Here is a 22810-nt window from a genome sequence, read left to right on the forward strand (position 1 = left end):
TTTGCTCATCTGCAATATGCTTCTTATTTCTGCTGGTCTCCAAGGTGACAATGCCATACTAAACATATATTTTAAATATTTATATGGGATAATATGTCCCAATCCCTAGCTCTTGACATAAGCAAATTATTTGTCTAGTTCAAGTAGCTTGAAAAAATAACAGTAATAAGGAGAAGCTGAGTTTATATCCACAAAGCTCAAATATGAAAGAACCTCCTCTCATTTATGCTTGTTCAACCCAAACATTCTTATCTTAGGTTATTCATGAAAAGTGTACCTTAGATCAATAGATCTGAAACATAATCCTCATCTAAACTATGTTTACACACATCAACATATACATCCCCACAAGCCCAAGAGCTGCGAAATTGTGAAGAATCATAGAGGTATGTTGCATCCATTAGCTGTTACCTTTCTTGCGCCTGCTACTGTAAATCAGATATAACAGTTTATTTTTATTATCAATAGTTGATTTCTTGATACTCTTTTTGGGGGGCCTGTAGCATTACCATCATTTCTAGTTTAATTGCTAGTAATCTTTGGCAAAACCTAATGGCACAAGCTTTTTAAGTTTTGGCTTTTAGAATGAAAAAATGAAATCTATTATTTACTGAGCTTTGCACAAACGCCATTAGATACTGATTTTTCTGTATTTCAATGTTGAGAAGAAAAGCTTATAAATGAATTAGAATCTGCCTTGGTGCTTTATCTAAGGAAAGAAATATTTTAAAAGTTAAAGGAGTTGGTTTTGACAAAACAGGCTAAGAGGTGACAAAGAGATCTTCAAACACAGGCAGTTTTAACATTAGCAATTCATTTACTTCAAAGCCTGGAATTAATACAATACCTTCAATTGTGGGACAGAGTGCAGTGCTACATCTTAGGAGCAGCCATGGAAAGGACAGAAAACTGTTTTCAGCTTAGTTCTTCCTCACATTCCCTCCACTCCTCTTGCTTGATGTTTCTGGTGACTCTCCTAATATTAATGATCTCCTACATATCTGCTAATGAACCTGGAGACTGTTTATTACCTAGTAGAAACGTAAGTTCATCACTCTTGTAGAGATCTGAGTTTGCAAAGTTAACATTCCCAGTACTTTGCAGAACTTGGTCTGCAATGCAAGGGAAATGCCCCATGATACACATGGTGCCCAAGCGGTGAACAGCCTCGGGGCCTCACAGTGGCTTCTTATGAAAATCAAAATAGTTCAGAGGAGACAGGAATCTTAGCCTTCTTTATTCTGTTTTGCTCATACGAATATGCTCATTTATTTTTAAAAAAAACATAAGGATACTCGTATTTTTGATATGATCTTAGAAGAGCTAAAGAAGTCTAAGTACCTGATACAGCTATGAAATATGATACTCACTGGACCGTCACTGTTCAATGCAACCTTGTTTGAGTTCAAGCTTAAAAGTGTGATAAAACTTTCTAACTATCCCTGACCTTTCTTTGAAATTGAATGCTTCTGGGTCTTATCCAGAGCTGTAAGACTATAATTAACTTCATCAGATCCCCAAACTCTCATAACCTTTCAAGTACCATGACTTTGGAGGACTACTATGTTTGAGTGGATATTTTTCTGTTTTCTCTAGGAAAAAAACCCTTAGATCTGTGCTCAGGATTTATTGTCAAGAAGTATGGGGAAGGAGAGAAGAAAATACAATTGTATTTGTGTTACAATTTCCTTTATAACTTTCTCAAGACTGATCCTTCCTAATCAGATCAGACTTTAAATCATTTTAATTTTTACCAGATGCACTGTATGTCTCACATCCTGGCATTTGACCCCTGAAACCCAGTTGTCCTCTTTTCCTCCATTTTAAAACACATAGGGGCAAAACACAACACATTTTAAAAGATATAAAAAATAAAATTTTAAATTTGAAGATCCAGGTCCTTAACTATGACTTTTTTCTGAGCTCTAGATCTGTATTTCCAACTGCCTGTACGAGGTGTCTGTGAGCAGTTCCAACATTTTTAACAGTTTCATAATTTTTAACATCTGGTAACATCCATAATACCATGAATTTGTCTTTCTTCTATAGAAATGATAGTAGTATCTTCTGACTCCACAACTCTGGTATAGCCATGCTTCTGTAAATATGAGATGAGAAAGGGAAAGAGAACTAACATTTGTTGAACCCTTTCAGTCACTTACATATGAATTCATTCATTCTGCAAATATTGGGCATCTGCTACATTCTAGGCTCTATAATAGGCATGTAGGACACATGATGGGCACTACAGACAATCCAGAAGAGGATAAAGACATTGAACAAAGAAATTATACACAAAATAATTTGTCATATGTGATACATGATATGAAACTAAAACACAATGAGTATGTGTAACAAGAACATATAACTTAATGACCTAAACTAGTCTGGCCTCCAATATACTGTAAGAAAATTATATTAAAGCTTGAAACCTGAAAGTTGCCTTGTAGTTCTCTAGGCAGGAACTACATCTTTATATATAAGATAGAGAACATGGGCCGGGCGCGGTGGCTCAAGCCTTTAATCCCAGCACTTTGGGAGGCCGAGACGGGCGGATCACGAGGTCAGGAGATGGAGACCATCCTGGCTAACACGGTGAAACCCCGTCTCTACTAAAAAATACAAAAATCTATTGTGAATAGTGCCGCAATAAACATACGTGTGCATGTGTCTTTGTAGTAGAATAATTTATAATCCTTTGCATATATACCCAGTAGTGGTATGGCTGGGTCATATGGTCCATCTAGTTCTAGATCCTTGAGGAATTGCCATACTGTTTTCCATAATGGTTGAACTAGTTTACAATCCCACCAACAGTGTAAAAGTGTTCCTATTTCTCCACATCCTCTCCAACACCTGTTGTTTCCTGATTTTTTAATGATTGCCATTCTAACTGGTGTGAGATGGTATCTCATTGTGGTTTTGATTTGCATTTCTCTGATGGCGAGTGATGATGAGCATTTTGACTTAGAATCAACCCAAATGTCCATCTGTGACAGACTGGATTAAGAAAATGTGGCACATATACACCATGGAATACTATGCAGCCATTAAAAAGGATGAGTTTGCGTCCTTGTAGGGACATGGATGCAGCTGGAAACCATCATTCTTAGCAAACTATCACAAGAAGAGAAAACCAAACACCGCATGTTCTCACTCATAGGTGGCAACTGAACAATGAGATCACTTGGACTCGGGAAGGGGAACATCACACACTGGGGCCTATCATGGGGAGGGGGGAGGGATTGCATTGGGGAGTTATACATGATATAAATGATGAATTGATGGGTGCTGACGAGTTGATGGGTGCAGCACACCAACATGGCACAAGTATACATATGTAACAAACCTGCACGTTATGCACATGTACCCTAGAACTTAAAGTATAATAAAAATAATAATAATAATAATAATAAAATAAAATAAATAAATTTAAAAAACACAGATTAATTGTAAACAAACAAACAAACAAATACAAAAATCTAGCCGGGCGAGGTGGCGGGCGCCTGTAGTCCCAGCTACTCTGGAGGTTGAGGCAGGAGAATGGCTGTAAACCCGGGAGGCGGAGCTTGCAGTGAGCTGAGATCCGGCCACTGCACTCCAGCCCTGGCAACAGAGCGAGACTCCGTCTCAAAAAATAATAATAATAAATAAGATAGAGAACATGAAGTCCATAAGGGAGACTGAGAAGGAGCGTCCAATGATGTGGACGGAAATATAGGAGAGTGTGGAATTGAAAAAGGGTCTTCCAAAATAAAAGCAAGGTAGTCCTCTGTGTCAAATGACCCTCAGAGCTAAAATGAGTTCGGAGAGAAAAGGTTCCACTAAATTCAACTGGCAAGGTGATGACTGAACCCTGAGCAAAAGAGAGAATAGGACTTTGAAAACCAGAAGACTTTATCCATTACACAAGAAGGAAAATGAGAGAAAGGTACTGATATTTACAAGTTTATAAATTAGTTGGTGGAATAATGAGGGAGTTCTTTCCAATGGCTTTTACCTTCTCACTGAAGAATGAAGTGAAGTCATCAGCTATGGGGAATGAGGGGCTAGGAACAGCAGGACATGGGCATGTAAGTATAGAAAGTATAAAGCAGTTATTTCATCAAGTAGAAAGGCAAACTTTTATAGCAGGTAAGAATGCATGGCAATCTTGATTGTCTATTTGAATTTTCTACCTTGAACTTAAAGTGAAACCAGTCACCTCAGTTGAGTAATTTTCTCAAATAACTGGAGCTGGGATTTGCCAGATGAGTATAGAAAAGGAAGAGAAAGCAAAGAAGTTGAGGGTATTTTCAAGGGTATCAGTATTGCAGTAGACCATGATATCTGACATAGACAAGAAAGGCCAGAGGCTTAGCAGATAGTAAGTGGCAGCTGATGGATAGGTAATCTCAACATGGTAGGGGGTGGAAAAAAAGGCAGCAGTGATGATACTGCAACAAATCATCTGGAATGAAATGAGGCAGCAGGCAAAGAGTGGGATTCTTAGAATTACTATTACAATGCTAGCACCCCTGCAGCATTAGAATTAATATTACAATGCTAGCACCGCTGCTAGCAGCACTGCAAGGCCCAGAACTGCTCATGGAAGTGAGTGGCTGGGGTAGAACAGACAAGCAGGTTAGTAAAGCAAAGAAATCAGTGCACTAGATGGATCATCTGCCTTATCATCGCAGCTATCAAAACAGCAGCAGGAATGGAGGCCATTATGGAACTTGTTCAGATAGCCCTTAAACAGAAGATGGGCAATATACCACTTGGCCATTCAGAAGGTCAATTCCACTATCCTTCTAGAAACAAGGCGATGGTAAAACATCCCTAGATTCCACCCCAAGGAACACATTCCCTCTTCTCAAAATTGCAAGTCATCAAATGGACACTTAATGGAAAATCGACAGGGTCTCATTGTTCCTAGGACATTAACAAACAAACAAAACACCAGAACCTTAGAGTCCTGATGTCAATGATGAAAGGGAAAAAAGTGAACAACAACAACACAACTCCTGCAGATTCAGAAATCAACTATATTAAACTGGGAACCATATTAAGGAGGTTTGAATTTAGAAGTCATATTGGTATTATGCTCATACAAGGGTGTACCTTTACACAATTAGAAATAAAGTAAAATAACGCACAGAACTCAAAGTCTCAAAAATGCCATGGTATGCCAAAGCAGCCAGGCCTGAGTGGGTAGAGTATGCTTCCATTCACATGAAGCTGAATAACGACACCTATCTATGGCAATGAAAATCAGAACTGTGCTTGCCTCAGGACAGAATGGATGATTGGACACCAGGCAATTTAAAGAAATGTTCTTTATCTTGATCTGGATGATGGTTACATAAGTATATACATTTGTCAAAATTTAAATGCAGCATACACTGAAGATTTGTAGTATTTTACTGTAATTATTCCTTAATAAAGTCCTATTAACATACAAATAAGACATTTCTTTCATTTTTTTATAAAACAAAATGTGTCTTAGCAACCATTCATTACGTATTTAAAACAATATTTACTTCCTAAACCTATACACAGGGCAAAGAATATCATATTAAATTTTATTTTGGATTACACCGGTATATGGAAAATGTGATGGAGTTGACTGGTGAACCTAGGTGACATAATAAGGCTTTAAAAAGTAAAAGTAACATTTGCTCAACTTAGCTGTAAAAACAAACCTCAAATATTGTAATAAAGGACTCAATTCATAGTAATTTGCACTTTGTAAAAGAAATTGCTTAAGACTGACAGAACTAACACTGTATTAATAAGAAAAGGAAATTCAGTTTATTCCTTTTTGTCTTCAGAAAATTTCAAGTAAACTGCCTTTCACAAGTTTTCTGGATCCAAGAGTTATTCAGAATATCCAAAATATAGAAAGAGTCAATACAATTATGCTTGGTTTCCCTCATGACTTCTGAAGTGTTGTTTTGTGATAGACTCTAAAGAAGTCAATTAATAAAAAGAAAAGGGGGCTTCACAGCCTTTAGAAGATTACGTGTCCACTCAATGCCAAGTACATTGAAAAGAGGTGAAAGAAAAGGGTGTGCCAGTCACGTATTTGCTCTTTCATTCCATGTCCTTGGCACATATTGTGCCTGATACAAGTAAGTGTCCCTTACATTTTTTATTATAACATAATAGATGGACATATTTTCAAGGTACATTGATATTTTCGTACATTCACATAATGCGCAAAGATCAAGTTAGGGTAATATCCACCACATTAAACATTCCTTTTTATGTTATGAACATGTGAATTATTGTACATATTGAAATGTACAAATAGATTACTGTTAACTATAGTCTCCACACTGATCTATCAAACACTAGGTCTTCCTCCTAACTAACTGTATATTTGTCCTCATTAATCATCCTCTCTTCATTCCCTCCTCCATGTTACCCTTCCCAGCTTCTGGTAACCACAAATCTACTCTCTAGCTCCGTAAGATTCACTTTTCTTTTCTAGCTCCCACATATGAATGAGAACGTGTGGTATTTGTCTTTCTGGGCTTGGCTTATTTCACTTAACATAATGATCTCCGGTTCCATTTTCCTTCGAATGACAGGATTTCATTTTTTTTATACCTGAATAATATGTCATTGTGTATATATATCACATTTTCTTTATTCATTCATCCACTAATAAGCACTTACATTGATCCCACATTTTGGCTATTGTGAACAGCGTGGCAGTAAACATTGGAGTACAGATATTCTTCAATGTATTAATTCCCTTTCTTTTGGATATACACCCAGTAATGAAACCGCTAGATCATATGGTAGTTCTATTTTTAGATTTTGAAAAACTCCCTATTGTTTTCCATAGTGGCTGTACTAGTTTATATTAATATATATATTAATTGGGATATATTTATATCCCACCAACAGTGTACTAGAGGAATTCCCCTTTTTCCACATCCTCGCTACCATCCATTATTCCATCTTTTTGATAAAAGTCATCCAAACTGGGGTGAGATATCTCATTGTGGTTTTGATTTGCCTTTATCTAATTAGTGATGTTGAAAATTTTTTCATATACCTGTTGGTCATTTGTATGTCTTCTTTTGAGAAATTTCTACTCAGATCTTTTGCCCATTTTTAGATTATTTTTTGTTTTTTGTTTTGTTTTTGCTATTGAATTGTCTGAGTTGCTTATATATTCTGGTTACTAAGCTCTTGCCAGATAGTTTGCAAATATTTTCCCTCATTCTATGGATTGTCTCTTCACTTTGTTGATTGTTCTGTTTGATGTGCAGAATCTTTTCAGCGGGACTGGTCATTACATTTCTAATGAATGGTGACATCGATGGACTAAAACCAAATAAAGTTTCAGTACTAGGGACTTAGAAAAGCAATGATGTCACATACTTAAATGAGAAAGTTACAAAAGAGAAAGTTTTAATTAAAAGATTACTTCAGGGCTAGGCATGGTGGCTCATGTCTGTAATCCCTGGCAGCACTCTGGGAGGCTGAGGCAGGTGGGTCACCTGAGATCAGGAGTTCGAGACCAGCCTGGCCAACATGGCGAAACCCTGTCTCCACTAAAAATACAAAAATTAGCCAGGTGTGGTGGTGGGTGCCTGTAATCCACAGCTACTCGGGAGGCTAAGACAGAATTGCTTGAACCCAGGAGGCAGAGTTTGCAGTGAGCTGAGATCATGTTATTGCACTCCAGCCTGAGCAACAGAGTGAGACTCCATCTCAAAAAAAAAAAAAAAAAAAATTACTTCAGTAATTAAATACATTATTTTTGAAGTACCCAAAGAGTACCCAGGTAGAAGTGTTATTGGAGGGAAACGTGGTCGAAGAGAGTAATCACAACTGGAGTCATAAAAGTGACAATTCAGCCTGTGTAGCTTGATGAACTCCAACAGGATGAATCCCTATGAGGAGAGAGGAACAGAAGCCAAGCACAGAGCCTCAGTGACTGTCTACAGCTGAGGGACAGGCGGAGAACTAGGACAACTGGGGTAATAGCTCAAGGAGAGGAATGCTTAGGAAAGAGAACTGGTCAAAAGTATCAGTTGTTGCAAAAGTAATGGGGGAAAAATCCTATAGTTTTAAGCTACTGTATAATCACAAAAATACTATTTGTCCATCATATTTTTTTTCCATTAAGGTGTAGAAGTTGGCTCTACAGTCAGTAAACATTTGTACCAAAGAAAAAAACTGAATTCCTTCCCAAAATTGGTAGTAAGCCAAAAGGGAGGAAAGAAGTTTAAGAGAAAGAAGGCGAGGGAATGGGTCTATACTACCCAAGCTAAGCATAAATCATGTCAGCAAAAGAGGGAGTGGCCAGGCAGGCCTGGTAGCTACAGTCACCAGGAATCTCCAGTTGCTCAGTGGCCACCAGGCAGCTACCCAGAGGAGCTTCTCCGGAGCACCTTTGGAACACGGCCAAGAAGAGGTTAGTGAAAACTCTGGGAGAGCATCTGACTTACACTAATTTTCCCCTAATTTAAGATAAATCAGAAGGGAACTCAGAGATCAATACAATCTGATTTTATATTAGGAAACAGGCCCCAAGATATAATTTGGTCACACTTGTATATTTAGTGTCAGAATTTACCAACTCTATCTCCGCTCTGGAGAAATTTGTGTTTTTCGAATGTAAACGTTCATAAATTGGTCACATCACAAAGCAGAAAATCGGAAGAATTACTTTTTGGAATTATTTTAATTTAAAAACAAAACCCTTTACATTGGACCACTTGAATATCTGCCTTCATTTTCCGTGTGCTGATTTGATAGATCAAGTGACTAGGTCAACTAGAACAAAAATTGTTTTCCTCCATATTCCATGCTGTGGAAATAAAGAGCATCTATTCCTTATTACAATAGTGGATTTGCAACAGTAAAACTACAATTGGATGGTGTTCAGATCATTATCTCAAAAAAAAGAAAAAGAAAAAATTGTTAAGCTTTGAGACAAAGAATAAATTAACTAGAGTGAAAGAATTTCTTTTCCAAATTCCAGACAGAAACAGCTTGACACTTTGGAAAGAGGTCCTTATATGGGTTACAGTGTTTTTATGCCTTCCTCATTTCCTGTTTTATCATGATCAACCTCAGCTGTTACATTTCTCCAAAGCATAAATTTTTGAGTGTGAACAAATTATATTTTCTTTTCAGAACATGTGAATATGTTAGTGTTTTTTTCACAAACAGAATGAGCTTTGGTTTTGCCTATTTGTTTTCATCACTCTCATTATACAGAGAACTGGAAAATATTTTTAAAAGAGGAACAGTAAACAGTGACTCTGAGAACACCACATTGGTTCTAGGTAGTTTTACATGTTGAACTGTTTTTTGTATATTGTTGAGAGTGTTGTTGACATGTTTCCTTTCTTTCACACATTGAAGTGCTATATTACTCTAACCATAACTTTGGAACAAATTGGAAACATATACACGTCCTTGACCAGAAATTTTGACTCACCAATTGCAGTTTTATACAAATGAGCTTTTCAGTTTGGGTTGAGAAAACACAATAGAAGGAGTGACCCTTCAAATAGCAACATTACTGGACACCAATGATTTCCAACTGATATGATACTGAAAAACATGACCAATTACATAAAGTAAAAAAACAATTCTAAAATAATTTTAATTTACTTATGTTTTTAATGGGATAAATATTTGTTGGAACACTTTTGGTAGACATTCCCTCAGATCAAGCACGCCACCCTGGTAAGATTCAGTGGAAGTCAACAGAGAAAACTGTCCCAATGTAATGAAAGTTGATATTTCAAACTTATTTACAACTTAAGAAACTAAATGTTTCATTTCCACAGATAAGACACCTTATAAGGCCGGACTTACTGACCAAAATCAGTGTGAAATACTAGAGGAAAGTGGAATGGAATACATGGTACTCATCGCAGCTATCATATTGTAGAAACAAATGCAGCATTAGTCATAGTAACAAAAACTGAAAACAACCCAAATATCCAGAAACGTTAGAATGAATAAAGTGTACCACATTCAATGACAGAATACAATATAGCAATTAAAGTGAAAAACTACTACTATACACAGCCTAATGAAAAGCAAAGGAAGTCACATGCATACACAAAAATACATAGTGTAGAATTCCATTTATATAAAGTTCAAGATCAGGCAAAATGAATCTGTAGTACTAGAATTCCTGGTAGTAGTTAGCTTTGAAAAGAAGGGTGGGGGTAGTGACTTGGAGGCTTCTGGAGTGCTGGTAATGTTATATATCTTGGTTGCAGAGAGTAGTTACTTTGTGAAAATGCACATTTATGATTTGTGCACTTTTCTGCATGCATGTTATACTTTAATGGTTTATTTTATGGTAAGATGGAATAAGTAGATTCCATCTTGTTTCTCCCACTGAAAGCAGATCTGAAACCTGAACAGAGTGCACGAAGCAGCAACATAAGAACTCTAAAAGGTAATACAAGCATAATAGGAAGACTGGGGGGAAAGATAATACCATAAAACTAATAGTGGGCTCATCATTTTTTCCCTCCAGTATCCACCAGTCTGGTGTCAACACAGCCTGTATCCTAGAGGTGAGCATTGTGCAGACAGAGTACACTCTAGGAGAAGCCCTCTAGTTCTAGCTCAAGAAGTGGAAAGGATCTCTAACATTATCGGCCTCTTGCATTCCATTCCTCAAGGCATCCTGGGACTGTGGTAACAGCAACAATTGCAACAAGGGAGACCCTCAGGAGCCCAAACCTCTGATGAAGGAGAGAACCTTACTATCTGATTGGAGGACTTGTAGTTCCAAAAGACTGGGGCAAAGGCCCATTGCTTTCTGTCTTTCTCTGTCTCTCTCTCTCTCTCTGTCCTCCCACCACTTGGCCCCATGTGAAGGAGCAGTCACAAGAAGCAAATCACAGAGTGGGATAAAGCTCCAGCTTTCTAGCCAAAGGACCAAAACGGAGGAATTCCAAGGAACTGAAAAGTGCTAGGGAGATCAGAGAGAGAAAGAAGCCTGGGAAAGGATTTTGTAAAGTTGTTTATGAACTACTGAACTCACCCCTGGGCATGTGTGACTCTGGCATAAAACAGTATATCACAGAATTCAAAAACTGTACTGTGGGATAAAGTATTGCTCTGACCTCATACTGGCCACTGAGTGGTGTACACATGGGATAGATATGGAAGGTACTTCAAAGGCTTTGAAAATGGAACTGACATTGAAATCATAACCCACAGAAGACTAGTCAGAATTTGCAGACTAATCATAACTAGGTTAACTGTTGCTAAAATTGAAAAAAAAACAACAAAATCAAAATTTTCCATATAACTTTAAGTAAACAAGACCCAAAGCTCTACTGCATGATATTAAAAATATCCAGGATTCAACCCAAAATTACTCTACACATGAAGAATTAGGGGGAAAAAAAAAAGTTGACTTGAGTGGGACAAGACAATTAGATGACACAGATGACTTTACAGTAGCTATCATTAAAATCCCTGACAAATTAAGGGTGAATACCCTTGAAATAAATGGAAAGATAGAAAATCTTACCAAAGAAATACAAAGCATAATGAAGAATCAAATGGAACTTTTAACTTTGAAAAAGCTACTAACAAATAAAAAACTAACTGGATGTGCTTCGGACAGTAGGAGATTGAACATGACCAACGAAAGAGTCAATGAACTTGTAGCTAGGCCAATAGAAGTTACCTAACCTAAACAAGAGAGAAAAAAGATTAGAAGAAAAAATTAACAGAGCCTCTAGAGTCTGTGGAACAATACCAGAAGATATAACATTCATATCATCATAGAAGAGATTATTGTGTAAAAAGCAAGTATTTGAAGAAATAATTCCTAAGCACTTCTCAAATTTGGCTAATATTATAAATTTATAGATTCAAGAAGCTCAGTTAACCCTAAACAGGGTAAACTCAAGGAATCAATGCTCAGACATGTAATAATTAAAGTGCTAAAAACTAAAGACACAGAAAAAAAATATCAAATGCAACCAAAGAAAACTGATGTATTATTTACAGGGGAACACTTATTTGCAAGACTGCCAATTTCCCATGAAAAACATTGAAGACAGAAGGAAGTGGAATATTTTTTATGTGCTAAATGTACTGCAAACCTAGAATTCTGTCTGCAGTGAAAATATCCTTTAGGAATGAAGGCGAAATGAGGATATTTTCAGGTAAAGGAAAAAAGAAGTTTTGGCCAGCAGAACTGCTTTAAAACAAGTACAAAAAATACTTAAGAAAGTTCTTTAGATAGAACTTCTGTCTGAAGAACAGAAGAGAAAGAATACCAGAAGGAAGCATGGAATGTTGGAAAAGAAGGAAGAATAATAGAAATTAAAACATCCATATAAATACAGTAGGCTACTGTTCTCAAGTTGTTTAAAAGATAAGTAAGGGTTGAAAGAAAAAATACAAAATTATCTCCTGAGGATATATATGTATCTCTCATACATGCGTGTGTGTGTGTGTGTGTGAGAGAGAGAGACTCAATCCAAAAAAAGAAGGGAATGTGAATAAAAAGGAGAGGGCACAAACAGAAAATAAAACAGTAGAAAAGGTTAATTTTACTACATGCTAATTTTAAAAATAAAATTAATATAAATAAGGAAATTTTTTAAAGTTTATATTTACAAAAAGTTTACTTGTAAAATACAGGGCACAAGCTTCCCCAAGAATGACTTGAGTATCTAGATTACATCAATGACTAATCTGACCACAAATGAAAACCAGGAAGATAATGATATACTCACCACTGCTTGCCCCTCTACAGTTTCCATTACTAGAATCCATAGGAAAATCTGAAAAGAAGTGACAGAACAAAGAACCATAACATATTTGTTTTATTTCAAGAATTCCTAAAGATAAAAATCTAACTCAGCTCCAAGTTTGATTTGGGTAAGAATCCAATTGTCTGAAGGAAGTAGACTCTTATTAATGTCATGAGGTTGGCATTCTTATCATTTGTGGGCTTTGAGTATGTATGAATGAGATCTAATTTTTCATGTGGTTATAAGGAAATACTCTTCTGAATACTCATCAACTGTGCATAAAATTTTAGAATTAATAATTTATTTGAATTTCACAAAATCTATAAATTATAAGCATCCTATCACAATCAAACCTATGCAAATAGTAGGCACTCATCCAACACTTATGACTTGATGACAAAAAGAACCAAACACATCTTCAATAAATAGATATATCACACTGAACTGGTATATATTTAAATCCTTAGTTCCTAAACGAACACTCAGAAATCATTCTCACGTCCTTTAACTGCAGGCTAAATAGTTCTTCAGTCGAAAAGAAACCTACTATTTAGGGACTATTCAAGCCAGTGCAATTAACAGATGCGACAATAATTAGAAATTGCTATTGATTCTTTCTATGATGCCATAATCCCAGAAAATGGTAATGATAAAGGTTTTCTGTGTTCTAATTAAGAAAGCAGCCTCTAATGAATAACATTTAGTGCATCAGCAGAGCACCATGCTGAGAGATGCTGTACCTAGCAATATATCTTTATCGACACTCCAATTCAGTACTTTTATGAGTTTTACATTTGTAGTAACACTTTATGCTAAACTAGTTTAATGCCTCTATTTATTCTCAGAGAAAATAGTATTCTTCCTTTGTCCTTTTTGTTTATAGGTCCTATCAGGAATAAATTAAACGAGGGGTTAATACTATTTTAGGACAATAACACCGACAATTACAATTAATGAATTACTTTCCCAGGTTTAGTAATCATCCGCAAGTATTTAAAAAGCAACATCCAAGAAAAGATAGCAGTCAGCAAACAAACAGATAAGCAGATAACAAACACTAATTCTAAAACATTTGCCTCAACTTGGGTATAAACTATTAATTACTAATACTTTCATTATATTCAAACATTCATTCATGATAAATGTACCCAAGTATTACAGTAACGTGCCAGTGGTTCTTCTATTTCTGAATAATCATGTGATAAAATACATACAAAAATAATGTCTTTATAAAGGAAGAAATTATGTTGGCCCACATTTGAAATGTTTATTATTCAAAGGTAGAAATAAGAGTGAAAAATAAAACTTTGCTTGGTAAAAGGGAATCACTTCAAAATAGCTAAGCCAAGGAGAGTGTTTTACTTCTTTCATTCTTCAAAGGAAAATGTTTCTACACTTTTACAAATGCTAGAACTGAAAGACAGAAAACAAAAAGTTTCTAATAATTGATCAAAAAATATGATCAGAAAGTTAAACTTAGGAATTCTAACAACAAATTACCTTAAATGAAAATAGATATTATTAGTAAGTTTTATGCCCTAGGATTTCTAGTGGAGGTCACAGAGGTTTCCAGAGGAGTCCTAAGGAGTTAGGAAATGTAGGGAGAACTTTCCAGATAGAGAATAGCATTGCAAAGGTACTGGGGTGAGATGCCTGCAAATGTGGCTGAAACGAGAGCAGTGTAAGCAGAGAGAAACAAGCTAGAGGAGTCAGAAGGGTGAAATCACGCAGGCCAGAGGAAGACACCCAAGGATTTTAAGCAAGAGATTTGCATTTCAGAAAAAATATCTATTGGAATATGGAGGGGAAACACTGGAGATAAGAGAGACCATTATCATCCTATGGCCATAATCCCAGTGAGAAACGGTGAGGTCCAAACTAAGAAAGTAGCATTAGAGAGGGAGGGAAGAGAATTTGAGTTAGAGTAGACCCAACAGCATGTGGTATCTATTGAGTGAGGGGAATGAGGAAAAAGGTAGAATCAAAACTGCTTCCCACAGCCAGGTGCGGTGGTTCACACCTGTAATCTCAGCACTGTGAGGCCAAGGCGGGCAGATCACCTGAGGTCAGGAGTTCGAGACCAGCCTGGTCAACATGGCGAAAACCCGTCTCTAACAGAAATACAAAAATTAACTGGGCGTGGTGGCATGCCCCTGTAGTCCCAGCTATTCAGGAGGCTGAGGCAGGAGAATTGCTTGAACCTGGGAGGCGGAGGTTGCAGTGAGCCGAGATCATGCCACTGCACTCCAGCCTGGGTGACAGAGTGAGACTCTGTCTCAAAAAAAAAAAAAAAAAAGACTGCCTCCCAGGCCTGGACTACTAAGGTATGGTGGTACCTTTCAACAATATAGAAAATACTAGAAAGAAACAAGTGTATGACGATGGGGAAATGATGAGTTCACTCTGGGACATGCCAAGACTGAGAGAATAGGGACATGAGAATCTGGAATGTGTAATCTCTACTATCTCAAAATTGCAGTGAAGTCAGAATCTCTTCTCTCTTTGAATCCATTGTCTAGAAGCCACCTTTTATTCTCTTAAGCAGTATATAAGCTGGCTTCAAAATACAATGAGAAAACCTTTGTTCCTTTAACTGCAATCTGCTAGGCAAAGAATAACAGATTCTCTAGAAAGTTAGGAATTACATTTCTTAAGGGAGGAAGTGTAGTGTAGAACAGCCTCTGCTTTGAATTCTCTTTTTCTTACTAGCTCTGCTAACTCGGACAGTCACTTCGCTTCTCTATATGCCTTGGTTTCCTTTTCTCCAAAATGGGAATAATAGCCCCTACCATGTGGTCATGAGAATTAAGTGAATGTGCAAAATGCACTCAGGACAGCACCTAGAACATAAGTGTTGGTTGCTTTTATTGTGATTCTAATGGTTCCTGTCCTCAGGATGACACGTCCCCTCCCCAATGATGTTGTTGTTGAACATTTACATTGTACTTTACCATTTATCAGTAATTTCATGTTAATATTTCTTTTGTTCTTCACAATCCCCAATCAATGTCAATGTCAAGTGACTAGTTCAATGTACAAAATTAATGGCAAATCTAGAATTCCAACTAAGGGCCTGTAACTCTAAAACTGTGGTTTTTCCTAAATTGAGGAGAGGTAGCCAATTCTTAATTATTCAAAACTATGTCTATCTGTTGGCTCTTGGTCTCCTCATTCTAGACTCAAAGTAGAACCAGAAGAGCCAAATATAACCTAATCAGTTTCGCAATTTGTAGCAACAACTATCTGAAGGTTTAGTGGGAATGAGATAAACAGTAAATTATTAAAATAAGATTTGGAGATGACATAAGATTACTCCCGATAATGGAGGTTGCTCTAAATAAAGTTAAACACTATTAATATAACACTGAGACACCCTTCCGTAATCCATCCAGAGTGCCTTTCAGTATTTTACACAATGAAGGATCCTCAGAAGCGTGTTTGCCCTTTCATTCTAATCTAAAATTTCCATTTCTCCTTTCCATTTTCCTCCTCATATCACACTAAATAATTCTTCCTTCTTGGTACTTGGCCCCTCAAATATTTGTAGACCAGGGCTAAAGAAAAGACTGCCTGTTTCTCTGGGAGTAGAGAAATGATTAAATGGCAGCTCCTGCATATGAAAGTTGGCACGGCTCTGCCAGGAGAGAGAAGGCCTGCAGAAACGCGTTCGTTGAGCAAGAGGTGGGGAGAAAAGTTAACACTGCCACAGAAGCCAGCACTGACTGAGGAATGATTATGAAGCCCTTGGCACGGCAAACTGTAGGTGTTGTGGAAATAGCTGTGAAATATCATACCATGAATTTTCTTAACTGCTTGATTCCTGGGTTTCTGAGATAAATATTTGTAATTAACTCATCCACCAGACTCATTCTTTTTTCTGTCACTCCCAAAGGGACTGCTCTTGAGCCTGAGGTCTAGGTCAATTTGTGTCAAATGCAATACTACCTTTATATTTTCAGAAGAAATCAGATTTGCTTTTCCAGTTAGGTCCCAGTGTAAAGCTTTTTTGTTTTGTTCTTCCCCAGAGATGAACTAATAAAAGTTCTAGGCTGCATCTGCATTTACCAACATAACCATTTCAAAAACAAAATAGAAAGTGTTAGTCAATTTGTTATAACAGTGATAATAGTAAAAGAGCAGCAGCAATTTTTTCAGTGCTTACTAGGTACTAAAGCAATGCTTTATATGCTGTTTAATTTCTTTTCTTTTCTTTTCTTTTTTTTGAAACAGAGTCTGGCTCTGTCACTCAATCTGGAGTACAGTGGCGCCATCTCAGGTCACTGCAACCTCTGCCTCCCGAGTTCAAGTGAGTCTCCTGCCTCAGCTTCTTACAGTACCTGGGACTATAGGCGTGCACCACCATCCCAGGCTAATTTTTTTATTTTCAGTAGAGACAGGGTTTCACCATGTTGGCCAGGCTGGTCTCCACTCCTGACCTCAAGTGATCCACACGCCTTGGCCTCCCAAAGTGCTGAGATTACAGGAGTGAGCCACTGCACCAGCTTTAATTTCATCTTTACCATGCCCTTGGGATATAGATAGTTTTGTCCTGATTTTATAGATAAGAAAACTTTGAATTACAGAGGTCATGTAAATTTCCTAAAACAATAGTTGATATGGGGGCAGAATCATTCAACACCTGGTTTGCCCCACTCCAAGCCTATCCTCTTTACTCACCATACAATATTAAAGATTTGACTGAATGTCATCACTAACTTGCTGAATGACTAAATTGAGCTGAGTTTTCAGATAATCAGTTGTACATGTAGTTGCACTATAGCAAATACAAAATGTGTAAGATGAATAATAATGGCCAGGATGGAACCCGTTCTTTTCAAAAATATGTTTACCGTGAGTATTTTGAAAGGAAAAAAGTAGTTTCAAGCATTACTCCATTTCAATAAGACTGCTTTGGAAAAGGTCCTAAGCTTGTTTGTGGAGTCATGATATACTATGAGATCTCCATGAATGGGTAGGATTTGAAAATCCTCTTGGCATAGAAAGAATTTGAAATATTGTCCTATTTTATTCAGGGAGACCTCATTTTTATATCTAGTTGGACATATACTAGTCAAAAGACATAGGGATTCTGTTTATACCCAAATGAACAAGAAAAAAACCTTGCTTTGTGAACTATCACTTCCCATTGAATCAAAGAGTATACTGGATATTGCATCATAAATTACACTGGCCACATGTGGTCATTCCTAAGTAATTCCAGGTGTCTGACAGTTTGACTCAGCATAGGGAATGTAATTTTCAACAAGCTGGCCCTGGAAGCCAGGAGACCCTTCAGGCTACAGTCTACCCACTTCATTCCCAATTCCCACCTCCCCACACCTTTCAGCTCCCCCTGCCACCACAGCCTCTGGTTCACACTGAAGCTTATGGAAAGGAGCAGGAACGCCATCACTAACTATGATTCCAACTACCACCTATTTTTCTAGCAAGGATGCTGTCAGTAAAGCAAATATTCTGGCATTTTAAAGAAGCTTAGAAATCAGGTCCCATGAACTGACAAATTGTTTCCATGCATGTCCTATTTGAGTGCTTCAGTGAGGCAACTGTTTCTATGTTTGTTCCACAATGATGGGTAACTCAGGGACACTTAATGAAACTGCTTCCCATCCATATTGACTATGGCTTTTTGAGAGCCATTAACCTTGCCAAACCTCACTCACTCTAGGTCCACCTCTAAGGGAAGTTTAAGAGCAAGTTTTGTGCTTTACGGGGAGGAATGCATTTCAGCCTGAACCACTGCCACCTCATTCCTAGCCCTTGGCCTGAGAGGAGCACTTGCATTTAACTGATTCTAAGTGTCTGGCAAACCAGAGCAGCAACTGCACTGGGCACTTACAGACTTTGCAGTCTGTGACTTCAGTGAGTACGAAGTCTCAAGCATGCTCTTTTAGCAAAGATTAATGAGGAATACATTTCTGTGATGATTTTACACAACCAGCTTTTGGTTCTTGATTAAAATCAAGAATACAATAGGTATATTCAAAAAGTGATAAATTAAGTGAGGTCACCATTAAAAAGTTCTTGAAATTTTTCTGTTCACTTTTTTTCCTTCGGCTATTTTTACAATTACTTCTCCTTCTCTCACTTTGTTAAACGAGTCAATGTGCACAGAAAGTACTTTTTCCAAATCAATACCCTGATAACTAAGAATTACTACCTAGAAATGGACTGGGGACATGTGCCTAGACTGTGCAAGTTGAAAGAGAAGGAAAGTTGATGCCCAAGAAATAAACAGATGGAGGCAACCAAGTAACCAAGTCAACACACCTAAGAACAGAGTTGTTGGGGCGGGGTATGAAAGAGGACTGCTAATGAAAAAAGTTGCCTTCTTTGTAAAATATATGAAGGGTAAAAATTTGAGGTTTGGGTTAGTTGGTAGAAGTAATACTGAGTTAGAATTAAATGAACCATAATGAAGTAGGTTTAGTTGGGGTCTTAAAGTTACAAATGTCTTAATTAGACTAAACACTAGTGAGAAAACAACTTGTGATTGACTCCATTAAATTTAGAGCTGCAATAAAGTTTTATGGTAGAGAAAGATTGAAATGACTGTGGTGGGTGCACACATGGAAAAGGAGCATGAAATAAGGTATAAAAGACAATTTTTTTTTGCCAAATATGAGAGTGGAATAAGGGGTGAGATTTAAAATAACATTACGTGAGTGTATGATAACACACCTTAAATGTAATTCCTTTCATCTGTGTGCCACTTATAAAATGACTTGAAGGCATGTGGGCAAGTGAAAAGAGCCCAGTAATTTCAGTCTGCCAGCTCTATGGCAAGCACAGAAGCTAATTAACAGTGCATAGCAATGTTTCACAGTTGTTTCATTCTGGAATGGAAGAACAATTTATCTCATTGAAAGGAGGGGGAAATTTAAGGTGAAGGTAATTGCTCAAATTGAATCTTGAGCAAACACATACCCCTAACATCTGTCGGTTAGAGTAAGGTTATTGAAATTATCTTGGCATTTTTAATTAGAAGAAAATGGGGCTTCAATTGAACTGAACTGTTTCATCCATACAATCTTAACAAGCATCTAAGACACTGAAGATACAGAAACCTGATGACTGAGATTGCCTGAGAATCAGCAAAGAAAACCCAATGATTATAGACAAATTTTAAAAGAAAAAGAGCATCACTTTACAAAATGTGGCTACTTCCACATGTAAAGAGTTGAAGTGAAGGATTCCTGTGGAGTACAAGTGTGATGGGTTTGGAATGCATGGATTGTTTTAAAAGGATCACTTATTGGAACAGAGTGCAAGAATGCATCAGTGTGGAAGGTGACAAGGTAAGGGCTTTTTTTGTTTTTGTAAAAAGAAAGAAGAAAGAAGAAGAAGGGTGTTTGATAGAGGAGCAGTTAAGGGAGAGATTAAGATAAGTGATCCGAAGAGAAAAGAATTAGAGTAAAGGCTAGTAACAAGAAGTGAGGAGGTGTAGGGTAAGGGAAGGCTGGGCCGTGTCAAAACTCACCAGTTCCGTCCGCAGTAACGATGGCCTCGGGAGAGATGCACACGCCCCGGTCGTACACCGGGAGCTCCTCGCAGGCCAGGCTCTCCGGCCACGAGTGGCGGTACTTGATGAGGATGGGCTCGCAGCCCTGCCGGGCCCGCTCGCACACAGACTTACAGGGCTTGATGGGCTCGTGCTGGAAGTCAATGGTGCAGATGGGCGCGTACATGGCACAGAGGAAGAAGAGCAGATCTGGGCTGCAGTGGGTGCCCAGCAGACCTTCGAACTGCTCGATGGCCAGGATGGCGTTGGCCTGAGTGCTGTGGTGCAGGTGGTTGGGCATCTTGGTCATGTTCCAGGGCAAGGACTTGCACAGGGGGATGCGGACGGGCTCACAGGCTGCAGCCCGAGCCCCGGGCACCCGGAGTAGGCAGAGAGCAGCCAGGGCAAGCAGCCCGGCCCGCAGCAGCAGCATCCCTCCCGGGCTGCCGCAGACCATGATCCCGGCAGGATGGGGCAGGGTGCAGCCGCGCAGTGGACGCCGAGAGGCCCGCTCTGCCGTCTCCGCCTCGCCCCCTGCAAGTGGACACAAGGATCTGGGAGTTTCTCCTCCCCCGGCAATCACCGCTTCCTTGGATCAAATTCCCCCAATGAGGTCCCACGAGCTTTACCGAGCTCCAGCCGCCGCCCCTGCCGCCCAGGCTGCTCTTTCCCAACTTCTAAGCCTTCGGAGGCAGCAGCATCTATTTATTCCTCTCCCTCTGGCAGAAGCATCAGACTTCGCAGATCAGTCAGATAAGAGGGACACGAGAGGAGGCGAAGAAGACATAAAAATAAAAGTAGAATTCAGCTGAGAGATAGTTGGAACTCTGGGGTGTCACGTCCGCTAGATCAAGCACACAAAAAGATGCTAAAGAAAGCATTAAATTCCCCAAAGTGAGGAGGACAGAGGGGTTGGGGAGAAGGAGGGAGGAAAAGCTCCTAATGGGAGAGAAGGGTGCAGTAAGAGTTTGCAAATCCTGTGGGCTAAGAGCTGCGGCCGCCGCTGCAACTGCGACCCTGGCTGGCAAGAGGGACGCTCGGGAGGAGCCTTTCCGGGAGGTCTGTGCCTCGGCCCCGGCAGCTCTGCACTTTCCTACCTCCGGCCCGAGAGGGAGCTCCGCCCCTGGGGCAGTCTCTGCCCTCCAGCACCGGCTGCTCTTCCCAAGAAAGGAGTGGGCGCCCGGGGGAAGAGAAGGCCTGGGGGTCGCAGGCGGTGGGGCGCGAAGCCGTGCGAAGCGGTGAGAGTGCGAGACCCCAAGACAGCGCCGAGTCGATCCGCGCCCTCACACGAGGGAACCCGTCTTTGACCCCAGAGACGAGCCCCTAGCCCCTCACTCAAGAGCCCACCCCAACTCCCTACGGAAAAGTCCCCCTAGTTCCCCACTTGGGATCTCACCCGAGACCCTCCTTCCTGGAGGTATTTCCCTTAAGCAAACTGCAGCTTTTCCTCTGCAATCACTGGCTCTGCAGAGAGTCATACCTGGTGGGGGGAAAAGCTTAAGCAATGTCACTTTGTCCAAGTAGCGGAAAACACAGACCCCTGCGAGCAGCCGTGGAGCCTTATCAACCCAGAGCTAGTGACTACAGAGCTCTCCATTTTCAATAACTACGCGGGAGAAGGGGGGGCGGGGGGGGCGGGGGGAGGATTGCCTTTCAAAAAAGAAAGAAAGCAGGAAATGCTGCGCATGATTACAAATAGGCCACCAGAAGCAAGCAACAGGGTTTTTTTTCTTCTATTTGTTTCCCCCAGTGGAATTAGAACTTCTGAGTTTTGCTCCTTAAGCATTAATGCGGAAACTAACAGCTCTAATGCACTTGGACTTTTTTTTTCTTCTGATTTTGCTCACGAATAATATGGCAGATATTATCTGTTAATAACTCTTCTCAGCAACAATTTTGCCCGACACTTAAAAAAAAACGTGTAGGAAAACGACATCACGCAGGTAATAATGATGATTATATCAACAATCAAACCCTTTCCATCCAGATGAGTTCAATCTGGAGGAGAAAATGGAAAACAGATCCCCTCCTGGTCTGCTCCTTCCACTAATGAGCACCCCTTCCCCTACCCCCGCCCCACCCTCCCCTTTCAGCTTATATTGTAAATGGAATGACCTGCAGAGGCCTTCACACTATGCCCTCTCAATGGGAAATCACTGAGCAAAAGGATTGCCGAATGTCAGAAAACACAGCCTTCATTGAGAGGAGAAGGAAACAAAACCTGAAGCAAAACAGGAAGTCACCTTTGCTCTGCATCACTGAAGTATTTCTCTGCTTTAATTTAGCCATGTCTCACCGTCCGTAACAAGCAGAGAAAATATGTCCCCACTTCAGAGCACGTAATGAGATGCTCGTTTCCATTCCCTAGAGCGACCTGACAGCACTTATAAATGTCAACGCTAACTTGAGTTATGGAATTTTATCTCTAAAATGACCATAAACAGCAGTTTGTGACTGCAGTAAATTTTTTTGGAAGGAAGTTTGTTGCGCTTATGGTGGCGGGGGCGGGTAACACCAGATGGTAGACAGGGAGTCAGTT

The 22810-nt window shown here is 39.1% G+C and overlaps 1 protein-coding gene across 2 annotated transcripts in view; it reads right to left on the reverse strand.

Moving 5' to 3' along the window:
- FRZB (frizzled related protein) overlaps positions 1 to 21873 on the reverse strand; it is a 32496-nt gene extending 10623 nt beyond the window's left edge. The window contains exons 1-3 of one of the 2 annotated variants that reach the window (XM_023212383.2): positions 21752 to 21873; positions 20251 to 20805; positions 12735 to 12782 (exon numbers count right to left, since the gene is read on the reverse strand). In XM_023212383.2, coding sequence (XP_023068151.1) covers positions 12735 to 12782; positions 20251 to 20728 — 526 coding nt within the window. In that variant the 5' untranslated portion in view covers positions 20729 to 20805; positions 21752 to 21873. Of the gene's footprint in view, positions 1 to 12734; positions 12783 to 20250; positions 20806 to 21667 lie in introns of both variants that reach the window. The other variant, XM_023212382.2, reaches the window with a different exon arrangement.
- Positions 21874 to 22810: the final 937 nt, after the last annotated feature.

This window comes from Piliocolobus tephrosceles, chromosome 11 (assembly GCF_002776525.5).
Source record: "Piliocolobus tephrosceles isolate RC106 chromosome 11, ASM277652v3, whole genome shotgun sequence".
NCBI classification, from domain to species: Eukaryota; Metazoa; Chordata; class Mammalia; order Primates; family Cercopithecidae; genus Piliocolobus; species Piliocolobus tephrosceles.